The sequence below is a fragment of the Hyla sarda genome, chromosome 1, assembly GCF_029499605.1.
Source record: "Hyla sarda isolate aHylSar1 chromosome 1, aHylSar1.hap1, whole genome shotgun sequence".
Classification (NCBI taxonomy): domain Eukaryota; kingdom Metazoa; phylum Chordata; class Amphibia; order Anura; family Hylidae; genus Hyla; species Hyla sarda.
Window position 1 is genome coordinate 132,037,263 of NC_079189.1, and position 15,796 is coordinate 132,053,058.

Sequence of the window (15,796 nt, forward strand, 5' to 3'; positions counted from 1 at the left end):
AAGACTCAAAGGTAGGCAGAAAATGGCATAGAGCAGAAGGAAATGCGAACATAATGCTTGGGGTGTATAGGGAAAGCTCTTAGCAATAGAAAGATGGAAGTGCTCCTGCCCGCTGTACAGAGCACTGGTGAGACCTCACTTGGAGTATTGTGCATAGTACTGGGGGTACTGTAACTCAGAAGGATATAAATACATTGGAGATAGTTTAGAGAAGAGCTTCTAAGCTGGTTAATGGATTGCAGAATAAAACTTAACAGGAAAGGTCAAAGGACCTTAACATGTAAAGCTTTGAAAAAAGATGAGACAGAGGGGATATGATAGAAACTTTTAAATAATAAACACTGTAAAGACGGAGAGTTTATTTAAAAGGAAAAAAAACTACCTCAAGAGGACATAGTTTTAACTTAGAGGGGCAGAAGTGGTGGCTGAAAATACAGTGAAGGAGTTTAGACATGCATGGGATAGGCATAAGGCGCTCTCTCTTATATAACAAAGAGCCAGGAACTAGTCATAGTATTTAGAATATTGGGCAGACTAGATGCGCCAAATGGTTCTTATTTGCTGACACATTCTATGTTTCTATGGATATAGCAAACATAAAATAACAGAATGCTCATTATACCCCATTGGCCCCAAAAATACTGCAGTAAATATAAAGGTATGTTTACTCATGGCAGATTTTTTGTAGAGATGAATAGAAACTTCTTAAGTATGCATATAAATATACCCTCACACTGTGCATTCATTTTTTCCAGAATATTCATTTAACTGTTTTACTTTTTGATAAATTCATTTATTATTCTAGATGTATGACCATCATATAACATGTTATTGATCATAAACCATATGGTAATGATAAACTGCACATTACATTTTGTCACATGTCTAATTCTTATCTGTATTTTTATTTACAGCAAGACAGAAATCATGAAGTCACAAGGAATAAAGGTAAGTTTCTTATACTTTAAAATCTTCTTTGCTAGGTGTGTAAGTGTAAACATAGGAAGACAAATCTGCCAATTTAGGAACATAAACTAGTTCACATGTCTGTCTTTGCAATGGAAACAATTTTGCATTGTACTTCACAGTTTTGAATGTTGGTTAAGTAACTGAGCTTTAGGCATTGTGCCCAGAAAACACTCAATTCAATTCAGTTCCACAGTAGGAAAACTGGTCTTTTATTACTATTGACATACGTGCAATAAAGAGAAACAACTGTTATAAATGACTACAATTTGTTTAAAAATATACCTTGAAGACACATGTAACTTGTCTTGATCTTAACCCATATGTTTTTTTTGCTTGATAGCGCTATGTTAGGGTATTGGTACCAATTTGAAATACTTTCTGATGGTTTTCTTTTGCATTTTTGGAAGATCAATTAAGAAAAAACATAAATGATATATATATATATATATATATATATATATATATATATATATATATATATATATGTGTGTGTGTGTGTGTGTGTGTGTGTGTGTGTGTAATGTCCCAGTACAGGATATACTCCTGTACAGTACTTAGGCCCTGTCAGGTTGAGTCCTTCTTTGTCCTAGGGCCTCTCCTGCAGTGTCTCCCCCAGTATTGAAGCTAGTGTTACTGTGTATTGTTAGTATATTGTTATGTACTATGTGTATAAAGTACAAAGGGCCTTTGGAGATATCACATGTTCTGTTCACATGATGTGTTATGTTACCCAGAGAGCACCAGTTGACCACCTAACCTGCAGCTTGACCTACGTGCTTCTTGCTCAGCCCCCCTTTATAAGAGTGGGAGACATTATAATCTCTCTCTTACACCATCACTCCTCCTGAGGAACAGCAAAGCACAGACATCACAGACCCTGTGTCCAGTTCACCTGGAGGCCATAAAGCCTGCACACCAGCCACATTATCAGTAAGTCAACTCATCTATGTCTGCTGTCTCAGAGTGGCTGTTTTGAAGTCTGACCCAAAAGTACTGCAGGTCCCAGCAAGCTGCAAGGCGATTTCCGTGTTACTGGTCAACTTTCTGGGATTCTAGCCTAGCTGTAAAGACTTTAACAACTGTCTAACCTCAGTAATGCTACCCTTAACCCTTACCGGGTCTTGGACTATTATTGCCCTGCCTAACCTTGGGATAGCGGTGCTAACGTTCAGGTGGTTACAGGAAAAACCACCCCCACTCGTCACGAACATTAGGGGTTAATAACACCTTGCCCCTGGACTATACCATCTGCCCCATCCATCTCCACCCTTCACACCCCATGGTCACACCACAATTTTGGCATCACCATATATATATATATATATATATATATATATATATATATATATATATATAGTTTGGTTTGTTATGTTTGGTTTGTTTTATGTTTTCTATCCAAAAAGAGAAAATATATTATGTAATTTTATATAATTTTCTGGAGGACCAGGCTATTTTTTATTTTTGCACTTTTATTTTTACCTCCTCACCTTTTAAAAATCATAATGCTTTCAATTTTCCACCTACAGACCCATATGAGGCCATGTTTTTTTGCGCTACCAACATTACTATGTAATGACATCAATCATTTCACCACAAAATCACACTGACCTAAAGTATCAAGATTACATGTTAGTTTGACTGTACAGTGAATTACATATAAAAGAAAACTCCACAAATCAACAAAATAGCCTTTTTTTTTCAATTTCACGGCAGAAATATATATATTTTTTTACCATTATGGAGCATATGTTATGGAAAAATGTACGAACACATTACAAAGTATGATTGGCCTAAAAAAAAAATAAGCCCTTATATGGGTGTGTAGATGAAAAAATAAAAGAGTTATGGCTATTAAAGGGTGAGGAGGAAAAAATGAAAGTGCAACAAAAAAAAATTGGCCTGGTCCTTAAGGGGATAAAAAAAAAATCTGGCAAAAAATAAACTGGCCTGGCACTCATTGTGGAGTGCATGCTGCACACGGCACGTGCTCCATTCATTTCAATGGGAGCATCGAAAAGACCTAAGTGTAGCACTCGGCATCATCGGCGCTCTCACTGAAATGAATGGAGGGTGTGCCGCCTACTAGTAGAGGCCACGCTCTCCTCTCTCCTCAAGAGTGTCGGGGTCCCATCTCACAGATCGTGAGGAGTCCAGCCGCTTGGAATAGGGGATAAGTTTACTTTATACCGCTTCTCCTTTATAGTATTATATATATATATATATATATATATATATATATATATATATATGTAATCATTACATAAATGCAATAAGTGTGTGTAGTTTATGTGAGGGACCTAAATATATATATGCAAGTAAGATGTGCACTTTTTCCACCAGTACTTTGAAAATCCACCTTTGTATCTATCCTTCAGACCCATTGGAAAAAAGTATTTTGAAATATTTGCTCTTTACAATGAGAGGACTGACAAACAAAAATTGTTTTGAATGGAATTGATCTGCAAGATGTAGGTCTTTCAAGATGCATTTTTATAGTATGTTGTATTTCAAGATCTAAAATATACCACATAAAACATACTTTGCTGTTGCAAAACTCTACTGTCCACAAAACTTTTAATGCCTAAATGAAGATGAAGCATAATAGATCTGCAAACCTGAGCTCCACTCCATGCCAAGTTTTTTCTAAACCTTATGTACATTGTTATTATATTATATAATGTTTGGCTTGTTTCAGACATACCTTATTCAGAGACTTTTTGAAATTAGGTCAACTTTTGTCTTGGTTAGTGTTTATACATTGCATCTGTCTTGATGGTTGCCACACAAGAGCTTTAACAAATTCACCAACATGTAGTTATAAAAGTTAACGGTATAAAAAAAATGAATGACTGGACAAAGGGAGCTCTGTTCTCCTTATAGAACAGAGGAAATCCATAGTATGAGATTACATTGATATGCAGACACTCCGTCACTAAGTTTATGCACTGTTTGTCTTTCTGTCTCACTCAATGATTGTTAATAGAGACAAGCGAATTTTTTAAATTAGCCGATTAGCCAAATTTTCAGAAAAAATTTGGCTCGGTCAAAATTTATACACGGCAAATCTCTATTAAAATGGCTATTTCTGGCCTACAGAGAGTTTTAGTAGGGGTGTAGAACATTTTGCCTTGCTATAACATGCATAGGGTGTGTGCTGGGTTAGTGAAATAATAGTTATTCAGTATGACAGATTAGAGGCGTCGCTATTTGAATCACTGTCGCAGAGAAGCACAATGACAGAGCCTGGAGGTGGCAACAGTAAGAGGAGACCATATAGTGGCTGAATGACACAGCATGGAGGTGGCGTCAGCATGAGGAGACCATATAGTGCCTGAATGACACAGCGTGGAGGTGGTGGCAGCCTGAGGAGACCATATAGTGGCTGAATGACACAACGTGGAGATGGCAGCAACATGAGGAGACCATATAGTGCCTGAATGAAACAGCGTGGAGGTGGCTGCAGCATGAGGAGACAATATAGTTTTATTGTTTTATATATTTTTTTAACATTTAAATTGAAGATTTCAAATAGCAGAACCTAAAAAGTTTTAGTTAATGTCCCAGCAGCATGAGGAGGCCACATGGCGGTACAGTGACACAGCTTGGAGGTGGCGGAAACATGAGGATACCATATAGTGGCTAAATGACAAAGCCTGGAGTTGGCGGCAGCATGAGGAGACCATAAAGTGGCCGAATGACACAGCCTGGAGTTGGCGGCAGCATGTGGAGACCATATAGTGGATGAATGACAAAGCCTGGAGTTGGCGGCAGCAAGAGGAGACCATATAGTGGCTGAATGACCCAGCCTGGAGGTGGCAACTGCCTGACAAGACCATAGGGCCTAAAAATTTTAAAGATTAAAGAAATTTTTTTACATTTAAATTGAAGATGAACCTAAAAAGTTTTAGTTAATGTGCCAGCAGCATGAGGAGACCACATGGCGGTACAGTGACACAGCCTGGAGGTGGCGGAAACATGAGGGTACCATAGAGTGGCTGAATGACAATGCCCGGAGTTGGTGGCAGCATGAGGAGACCATAAAGTGACTGAATGACACAGCCTGGAGTTGGCGGCAGCGTAAGGAGACCATATAGAGGCTGAATGACACAGCCTTTAGTTGGGGGCAGCAAGAGGAGATCATATAGTGGCTGAATGAAACAGCCTGGAGTTGCGGCAGCCATAGGAGACCAGATAGTGACTGCATGACACAGCCTGGAGTTGGCGGCAGCATAACGAGACCAAATAGTGGTTGAATGACACAGCATGGAGTTGATGGCAGCATTTGGAGACCATATAGTGGCTGAATGACACAGCCTGGAGTTGATGGCAGCATGAGGAGACCATGTAGTGGCTGCTTGACACAGCCTGGAATTGGCGGCAGCATGAGTAGACCATATAATGGATGAATGACAAAGCCTGGAGTTGGTGGCAGCATGAGGAGACTATATAGTGGATAAATGACACAGCCTGCAGTTGGCGGCAGCATGTGGAGATCATATAGTGGCTGAATTACCCAGCCTGGAGGTGGCAAAAGCCTGACAAGACCATAGGGCCTAAAAATTTAAAGATTAAAGATATTTTTTAACATTTAAATTGAAGATTTCAAATAGATGAACCTAAAAAGTTTTAGTTAATGTGCCAGCAGCATGAGGAGACCACATGGCATTACAGTGACACAGCCTGGAGGTGGCGGAAACATGAGGATACCATATGGTGGCTGAATGACAAAGCCCGGAGTTGGCGGCAGCATGAGGAGACCATAAAGTGACTGAATGACACAGCCTGGAGTTGGCGGCAGCGTAAGGAGACCATATAGTGGCTGAATGACATAGCCTGGAGTTGGCGGCAGCAAGAGGAGACCATGTAGTGCTTTAATGACACAGCCTGGAGTTGATGGCAGCATGAGGAGACCATGTAGTGGCTGCTTGACACAGCCTGGAGTTGGCGGCAGCATGAGGAGACCATATAGTGGCTGAATGACACAGCCTGCAGTTAGCGGCAGCATGTGGAGACCATATAGTGGCTGAATTACCCAGCCTGGAGGTGGCAACAGCCTGACAAGACCATAGGGCCTAAAAATGTAAAAGATTAAAGATATTTTTTAACATTTAAATTGAAGATTTCAAATAAATGAACCTAAAAAGTTTTAGTTAATTGCCAGCAGCATGAGGAGACCACATGGCATTACAGTGACACAGCCTGGAGGTGGCGGAAACATGAGGATACCATATAGTGGCTGAATGACAAAGCCCAGAGTTGGCGTCAGCATGAGGAGACCATAAAGTAACTGAATGACACAGCCTGGAGTTGGCGGCAGTGTAAGGAGACCATATAGTGGCTGAATGACACAGCCTGGAGTTGGCGGCAGCAAGAGGAGATCATATAGTGGCTGAATGACACAGCCTGGAGTTGGCAGCAGCATGAGGAGACCATATAGTGGCTGAATAACACAGCCTGGAGTTGATGGCAGCATGAGGAAACCATGTAGTGGCTGCTTGACACAGCCTGGAGTTGGCAGCAGCATCAGGAGACCATATAGTGGATGAATGACAAAGCCTGGAGTTGGCGGCAGCATGAGGACACTACATAGTGTCTGAATGACACAGCCTGGAGTTAATGGTGGCATGAGGAGACCATTTAGTGGCTGAATGAAACAGCCTGGAGTTGATGGCAGCATGAGGAGACCATATAGTGGCGGTTTGACACAGACTGGAGTTGGCGGCAGCATGAGGAGACCATCTAGTGGCTGAATGACACAGCCTGGATGAGGCAGAAGCATGAGGAGAACATATGGTGGCAGAATGAGACAGCCTGGACCTGGCATCAGCATGAGGAGAACATATGGGGGCAGTATGAGACAGCCTGGAGCTGGCAGCAGCATGAGGAGAACATATGGTGGCAGAATGAAACAGCCTAGTGGTGGCATCAGCATGAGGAGAACATATGGTGGCAGTATGAGACAGCCTGGAGCTGGCAGCAGCATGAGGAGAACATATGGTGAGAGAATGAGACAGCCTGGAGCTGGCAATAGCAGGAGGAGAACATATGTTGGCAGAATGGGACAGCCTGGAGGTGGCATCAGCAGCATCACAAGTCCTGAAAGTGACCTGGTGACATAGTGGGGCGGTGGGTGGCAATACCAGTACCCGGTGACAAAGGCAGGTGAAAAAAGGAAAACTTGGCATCCGATGTGGGGCAACAGGCGGGGGGGCAGGTTCAGAATAGTATCTGAGGCAGGTAGGCAAAATAAAACGGTCTCTTATGTAAAAGCGTTAGTGTGAAGTACATTTTGAGGATATGCATTACGTAAAACTTAACTTTTAATAATATTCTTAGTATAAAATATATGTACCCAACTATTTTTTGGAAATCAAACAAAAGGAAAGGTTTGCAAAAACCTCATGTGCCACCTACACCACCAAGTATTGATGTGATGCAAAGACCTCTAAAAGGTGGAAGGGAATAACATAAGGTAAAAACTTCCACCGTCTTATTAATTCTCATTATTAATTCTCTTCTTGGCAAGTGTTACGCGCCCTAAAAATTGCATCCCCACACAGGAACCTCTCCCTATTTCCACCTAAAAACTCTGTGAAATGGCAGTGTTTGTAGGTGGAATTAGGGAGAGATTCCTGTGTTGGGCCGTCCTTTTTAGGGTGATTAACACTTGCCAAGAAGGGAATTAATAATGCAAGAGTAGGGTCTCACAGGGGAAGTTTTTACCCTCACTGGTTACAATGGACCATACTTTGTTCCCTTCCACCTTTTAGAGGTCTTTGCAGTTTTAGTTTGAGTCCAATTAAGTTAAGTTTTAGCTAATGCATGTCCTCAATACTTACTTGTGGTCTGATGCGGATGAATGTCTGTAACTGGGGAGCAGCATCTTAAATATGTTTTGCACTATCCATATTTGTGAAGTGTTGGTGTGACACAATGGTCAATCTACTTGGTGGGTGGAAATCATGGCTGACCCATGCCTGATTCATCTTCACAAAGGTCAGTCTCTCCACTTTTTTTGTGGACAGACAAGTTCTCATTGGTGTACTATGGCCCCCGCCACACTAAACACCTGCTCTGATGGCACACTACTGGCTGGGCAGGACAGCTTTTTTAGGGCAAACTCTGCTAGTTGCAGCCACAAATCAAGTTTGGCTGCCCAGAAGTCCAGCGGATCCTCAAGGTGTGTTGGCATGGTCATGTCAAGGTATGCCCTCACCTGCAGGTTCAGGTCCTGCTCCAGGTCTACCTGCTGCTGATGAGTTGCTTCGCTATGCGGGTGAAGAAAGCTACTCATCAGCGACTGTAAACTCAGGCTGCTGCTGATAGATTTGGTACTGCTCCTACCACCCCACCCCTCCCCAACAGCCCTGGCAGTGATAGGTGAGCACAGAGGGCCCCCCGAGTCAGACCTGCGAGAGGATGGGCGATGAAGCAGATACGTAGGATGTCTCTTTAGTTGGACAGTTTGTCCTCCATCTCAGTGAGTGTAAAAAAGGCTGCCATTTTGTACTGGTCCAATAAGGTGGAGAGCTAGAGCCTGCTACCGAATGCGGACAATTCGGCGGTCACTACGCAAGCAATTGAGCATGGATTGTGCCATTTGGGAAAGTGACTCGGAGTGACTCCCTTCCTCCATCTCCACTGCATACTGCCATGGTGTGTCTGGGTCCTTTGTCTCGCCTTCCTCATAACCCTCTAGCTTCTCTGGCTGCAACTACTCCTTCTCTCCTGTCAGATGACTTGAAAAACAGCCCATTTAGCGAAACCTAAACTGTGCCCCAATGTGCTCCTCTCCTTCCTCCTCCAGTTCAGCCTCCACAGGGCTCACGTGGCTGTATGATATAGGCGCCACATCTCCATTGCCCTGACCAGAAATCGTTTCAAACACTCGTCGTAGTAAATGAAGCAGTGGAATGACGTTGTTCATCCCGTAATCCTGGTGACTGACTAATAATGTGGCTTCCTCAAAGGGCCTGAGCAAACGGCAGGTGTCACATATGAGCTGCCGCTGGTGACATTTACATTACACAGGGGAGTCCCCGTATCCGTTTGGATCATCAAGAAATCGGTGATGGCTTTTCTCTGTTCGTATATAGTCAGTCCAACAAATGGAGGGTGGAATTCCAATGTGTGGAAACGCTGCAAATAATGTTGAGGGATACTGTTCTGAAGCTGCAGCTCAAGGAGGTTGTGCTTTGCGGTGTACAAGTGGCTGAAATGCATGCAAAGTTTCCTTCCCATTGTTTGGATTTCTTGCTTCAGGCTTCCTTGTCGCAGCGCAGACAATATGTTCTTCCTGTTGTCGGTCACCATGGTTCCCATTTTCAGTATTCATGGAGCAAGCCATGTTTCGAATTCTTGATGAATGACTTTTAGCAGTTCCTCTCCTGTGTGATTCCGTTTGCCAAGGCAAAATATGTGAAAAACAAGGGGACACCACCGTGCCCTGAGAACATGGTATGCTGGAGGGGCACTGGGACTTGTACATGCAGTGGAGGCTGAGGAGACGGTGGAGGATGAGTCACAAACTGTCAAAGGACCAAAGGCCTGAGAGCGTGGAGGCGGAAGTAGGTAGACTTGTCCAAGTTGGTGTTGTGGTTGTGCAGGAACCACATTCACCCAGTGGGCCATAAAGGACATTTATTGTCCCTGACCATAGTTACAGCTCCAGACATTGGCACTGCTGTACACTTTGGTACAAACCGACAAGCTCAAGGACTGTTCCAGCTTCTGTTCCGTAAAATTTTGCAGGGCTGGTACTGCCTTCTTCGCAAAGAAATGACGGCTTAGGACTCTCTACCTCGGCTCAGCACAAGCCATCAGTTCTCAAAAAGGTGCAGAGTCCACCACTTAAAAAGGGAGGGGCTTCAGCACCAGCAACTTGGACAGGAGCACATTCAGCTTCTGCACCGTTGGATGTGTGGGCACATACTGTTGTCTCTTGGACATAGCTTTGCCAATGGATTGCTGGCAGAATGACTGACTCAAAGTTGGAGGAGCAGGAGCATCTGGAGCGACAGAAGAGGGGTATGACACACAGCTCCCTCCAGCTGAGGTTGTGGAGCCTTGGCTGGCTGAAACAGGAAGCAGCATGCCAATGTGTGATGCAGCAGGCTGGACCATCACATCGGTGCCATGGTTCTCCTAGGCCGCTTTATGGGGATGTTGCATATGTTGATGCAGAGCCGTGGTGCCAACATTGGGACCCTGGCCACCCTTCATCTTCTGCTGACACATCTTGCATGTTTGGCTACAGACGTTCCGCTTCTGCTACCATGCTGACTGCCAACCATGCCACCACCTTGCTGGCTCAGCTGCTCCCTCACGGGCAACCTGCAACCCTCTTCTCCTGATGACGATGAATCCTCTTCTGCACCCGGCTCCCAAATGTGATTGGCTTCATCATCATCGAGTTGTGTCCGCACGTCACTGATGTCCTCCTCATGTTCCTCAACAGTATCTGCTTCAGGAGCCTTAACGCTCGCAACACCACCTCACACGCCACTGATTCGTCACAAACTTCTCGGCTCGGCAGTTGATGACTTTTCCTGCATAAATTAGTTCAGCTTTCAGGGGCTCCGGTGGGCTAGAAAAGGTGGATACAGTCCTAGGAGACTCTTTCCTAGGAATGTATACACCTTTTCCAGCCCACTGGAGCACCTGAAGGCTGAACTAATTTACGCAGGATAAGTCATCAACTGCCGAGCCGAGAAGTTCGAGACAAATCGAATTTACTGTAAGTTCGCTCATCTCTATCTATAACACATGTGGAGCCGCCATCTTCGATGCCCTGGAGCCTGGACTGCTCTTAATGGAGTTTAATGAAGCGATTTGTGCGATCGAATCGTGGCAATATTCGCATTCGTTGCGAAGCAAATTTTTCCTGAAATTCGTAACAAATTTGGATTCGTCAGATTCGATTCGCTCATTCCTATTTTTATGTAAAACAAGTCTCTTGAGTGTTTTGATAGCATGTTGAGTAGAGAAGAGTAAGACAACAAACATGATCTTGCTAAGAACTTTGGGTAACATCGGCTCGCTGAACTTCCGAACATTAACAGTCTGAACTTCTGAACATTGCCAGGCAGGTTGCCATCCGTGTCACCTGTCATGCTGTGTACAGTTGGTGCACCACAAATCCCAGCCAGCAGTGAACAAGCCCATGTAAGATATCACACTACAAGCAGAACAAAGCATTTATCAGTGGGCTGACCTCAGACAGTGACCTCCTGTCACCTGCGGGACTGTGTCCAGTTGGTGCACTTCAAATCCCAGCCAATAGGGAACAAACTCATAAAAGCTATCACATTACAATGAGGGAACACATCATAGCTATCTAAGGACAAGTCATGTGTATTTTCTGGGTTTAATCAAACATATAGTATTTCTGCAAAGAAAGACTATATGTAGAGTCAGCTCACCACTTGTAAAGTCCAGTATAGACACATCGGGAACATGTGCAGGGAAGCACGAAGCAGTGTGATCGAGCCGTTTCTCGGAGAGGAGATTCCAAACAAAAAAATATTGTGTTCCAGCTCCCCTAAAAAAGTAAACTTTAATCTATCTCTTTAAAATCCATTTTGCCAAAACAAACTCATGGATTTTAAAAAGGTAGATTCAAGTTTACTTTTTTAGGGGAGCTGGAACACAATATTTTTTATGTAGTATTTCTACCTGGGTTGAAAGTTAAGGTGAAATAGCCATCCAAGGAAAAGTTATGTGTATTTTCTAAGTTTAATCGAACATACATTATTTCTATTTGGCTTTAAAACTACTACACATTTAAAAGTGTTGAAAGTGAATGTGGTATAGCCGTCTATGGACAGGTTACATTTATTTTCTGGAATTAATCGAACATGCAGTATTTGTACCTGGGTTTAACATAATTATGCATTTCAAAGTATTGCGAAATAATGCAGCATAGACAGCATAACAAGTTATGTGTATTTTCCTGGTTTAATAAAATATACAGTATTTTTACCTGGGTATAACATAACTGTACAATAAAAATATTGAGGGTAAATGTTGACTAGCAGTTTCTCCGCTACTTGGTGAGTGCCAAATCACTCAAAATCTCTTAAAGAAATGGTTGGTAGAGAAAGAGGTATAGGAAAGAGCACCACTGCCATGTCTTCTGCTTAAGTTGGAGGCTCTGGCCAAGCATAGCACTAATGTAACTGATAGTGGTAGGCATGTAAGGGTTATTGTAAGGCATCATGGTGGATATGCTGTGGAGTAGCAAAGAATAGACCTCTTTCTTTAAGAGAAAATGACAACTAGAACACCCACACTAAACCCAATATACTGGATTATAGTGCAGTGAATAGCTTTAAAAGGAAGGATTTATTGGTGAAGTATATCCTGAGTTCTGGCCATTTATATTTCTGTAGCTATTTTGCAGCTTTGTGCAATGTAGGCAGGAAGCCGACTCAATGGGCTTCCCTGCTCCCACCGTATTGACTCCACAGCCTGTCTCTATCATGAATATGCATATTTGTTTATTTACCTGCTGATGGGGGTGAGTACAGGCACCACTGCCCTTTGGCTGTAGCGAGACAGTGGCTCAATGAGCAGAGCATTCAGCCCCATTGGCAGGCTCTCATGTCCTAGTGACGTGAAAGGGGAGAGGGCAAGTAGGCAGGTTGGGCAATGAATGTTAAAGAGGCATGGGAGCTTGCTAAGCCTGCTCCCCGACTCCATTGCGGTAAATATTTTTAGTGATGCTTACTGTTACCAGTCTTTTACAGCAACATGAGCTCAAGACACTCTGGAGGAGATTTATCAAAACCTGTGAAGAGGAAAAGTTGACCAGTTGCCCATAGCAACTAATCAGATACTAAATAAAGGTATCTAAAGAATATAAAAAGCATTCTGGATGGTTGCTATGGGCAGCTGAATCACTCTTTCTCTACACAGGTTTTGTTAAATCTTGTCCTCTATCACAGTACACACTGTGTTTGTCTATTTGTCTCACCCAATTCTTGTTTAATCACCCAGTTTTGATGAATCAATCCTCATTAAGAGCATCTGGTGCTTACTCAAAGCATTCCCCTAAAAACTACAGGTCAGCCAACCCTCCCTGTACATGATAAATCCAGTGCAACTATAAATAACCATAGGAGAAAACATATGCACATTAAAATTGATTATTGCATTAAACTATTGACTGTTATTAAAATTCATTATTAATAGTCTCAATTATATACATGTAAATATAAAACCATTATATGCTGTGCTATGCTACCCACTATATACAACACATGTATAACTAACAAGAAAGTATGCTGCACTGCATATTATGACAATACATACTATACTGGTAAAAAAAAAAAAATATACAGCATAATTTGCTTAAAGTAAACCAATGTAATGTGTTAGTCACAATTAGGGATGAGCAAATCGAATCTGACAAATCCAAATTTGTTATGAATTTCAGGAAAAAATTGAATCACAACAAATGCAAATATCAACGCTTCATTGAACTCCATTTAGTGTGGTCCAGGGCATCTAAAATGGCAGATCCACATGTGAGGACATGGGGCAAGGAATCCTGGGAAGGTGGGAACAAGGATAGGAGGAGTGACCCTGAATCAAATGCAGCATGCAGCCTATCAGCAGCCAGTCACCCATGTGATGTCACAGCCCTATATAATCGGCATCCATATTGCGGCCAGTCACTTCAGCCTTTCATTGCAGAGAGATAGATAGGATAGACAGAGCTGTGCGTTGGCCAGAAAAGTTTTTTTACAACAGTGATTCACCTCCTAGTCACATCAGCATTCTGTTGCACAGAAAAGCATTCTTACTGCAGCTTTCTATTACAGAGATGAACAGAGAGCAGTGTGCTGCACAGAACAGCAGCAATTCAGCTCAAGCACACATCCTGCCTAGAAGCACTGATAGGGAAGGGAGTGAGATTAAGAGAGAAATTAGAGTGGAATTTTGGGTGTAGTACACAGCGACTGTGTGCTGCAGAACTGGTGTGTACTGCTGTAATGTACTATTTTGTTCCTGTTTAAGTCTCAAGGGCCTAGATACTGTGAAAGGCCAGGCAAAAGTAATCACCGGCTGGTGTAGTACACAAATACTTTTTTAAGCATACTGGAGTGCATTGTCCTCCCCTCATAAGTGCAAACCACATATGTACTTATAAGTGGTGTACTATTTTGTTCATGTTAAAGTCTCAAGGGCCTAGATACTGTGAAAGTCCAGGCAAAAGTACACACCGGCTGGTGTTGTACATAAATACTTTTTTAAGCATACTGTAGTACATTGTCCTCCCCTCATAAGTGCATACCACATATGTACACCTAAGTGTTGTACCATTTTGTTCCTGTTAAGGTATTAAGGGCCTAGTTTCTGTGAAAGGCCAGCCAAAAGTACACACCTGCCCAAAAGTACACACCTGCTGGTGTTATAGGCAAATAATGTTTAAAGCGTACTGGAGTGCATTGAATTCCCCTCATAAGTGCATACCACATACGTACATCTAAGTGTTGTACCATTTTGTTCCTGTTAAAGTCTTAAGGGCCTAGTTACTGTTAAAGGCCAGCCAAAGTACACACCTGCTGTTGTTCTAGACAAATACTGTTTTAAAGGGGTTCTCCAGTGCTTAGACATCTTATCCCCTATCCAAAGGATAGGGGATAAGATGCCTGATCGTGGGGGTCCCGCCGCTGGGGACCCCTGTGATCTTGCACGCGGCTGTCACACCCCCTCCCATAGGCGTGCATTGAGGGGCGGAGTGTGACGTCACACGGAGGCAGAGGCGTGACGTCACATGCCGTCGGCCCTGTGGTCGCCGGTAATCACAAACGGGGTGCCGCGTGCAAGATCACGGGGGTCCCCAGCGGCGACCAGGCATCTTATCCCCTATCCTTTGGATAGGGGATAAGATGTCTAAGCACCGGAGAACCCCTTTAAGCATAGTGGAGCGTCTTGTACTCCCCTCATATACACACTAAGTATGTCAGGCAGAGAAGTGCCAGGATGTGCACAGAGGAGTGGCAGAGGCCTAAATTCATCAGGCGCAGGCAGAGGTCATAGCAGACTAGGGGCGAGTGGCAGCAGGAGTCGCAGCGAGAGGCCTGAGCTCCTGGTATCAGCTAGCGGTCGTGTCTCGACCAGCAACCCATCTACTGTCATTGACTGGCTAACTCAGTCATCCGCTTCATCATAAGTGACATCTGACACCCCCAGTCAACAGTCGGTGGGTTCCTCAGAATCAACGATCAGTTGGCATGGCCAGGAGCAGTCCCTGAAACACACACTGTTGAGGAACCTGAGGAGGACATCAGTGACGTGCTGACACAACTCGATGAGGATGAAGCCGATTGCACTTGGGAGCCAGGTGGAGAAGGGGCACGGTTGTCCGTGAGGCAGCAGTTGAGCCAGCAAGGTGGTTGCATGGTTGTCAGTCAGCATGGTGACAGCAGTGGGAAGTCTGGAGCCAAACGTGTCAATTGTAGACCACCGGCTTTGCGGCAGCCTACCTGCACTGGAGTCGGCGGCAGTAGCAATCAGTCAGTGTGGACTGTTAGGGGGAAAATCAGTTACTCTACAGTGTGGCAGTTTTTCATGAAGTATCCGGAGGATGTTAACATGGCCACAATAAAAAAATATATCTTTAATCTTTTAAATTGTGAGGTTCTTTTGTCTGGTCAGGCTGCCGCCACCTCCAGGCTGTGTCATTCTGTCACCATATGGTCTAAATTGCTGCTGCCACCTCCAGGCTTGGTCATTCTGCCACATTTTGGTCTCCTCATGCTTCTGCCACCTCCAGGCTGTGTCATTTTGTGGCCATGTGGTCTCCTCATGCAGCTGGGAC

General features: G+C 43.6%; 1 protein-coding gene across 2 annotated transcripts in view; it reads left to right on the top strand.

The window, feature by feature from the left end:
* The window catches only part of FSTL5 (follistatin like 5), an 872,209-nt gene that overhangs the window by 201,513 nt on the left and 654,900 nt on the right, over positions 1-15,796 (top strand). For both annotated transcript variants that reach the window (XM_056561517.1, XM_056561526.1), the window contains exon 3: positions 915-948. In XM_056561517.1, coding sequence (XP_056417492.1) covers positions 915-948 — 34 coding nt within the window. The remainder of the gene's footprint in view (positions 1-914; positions 949-15,796) is intronic.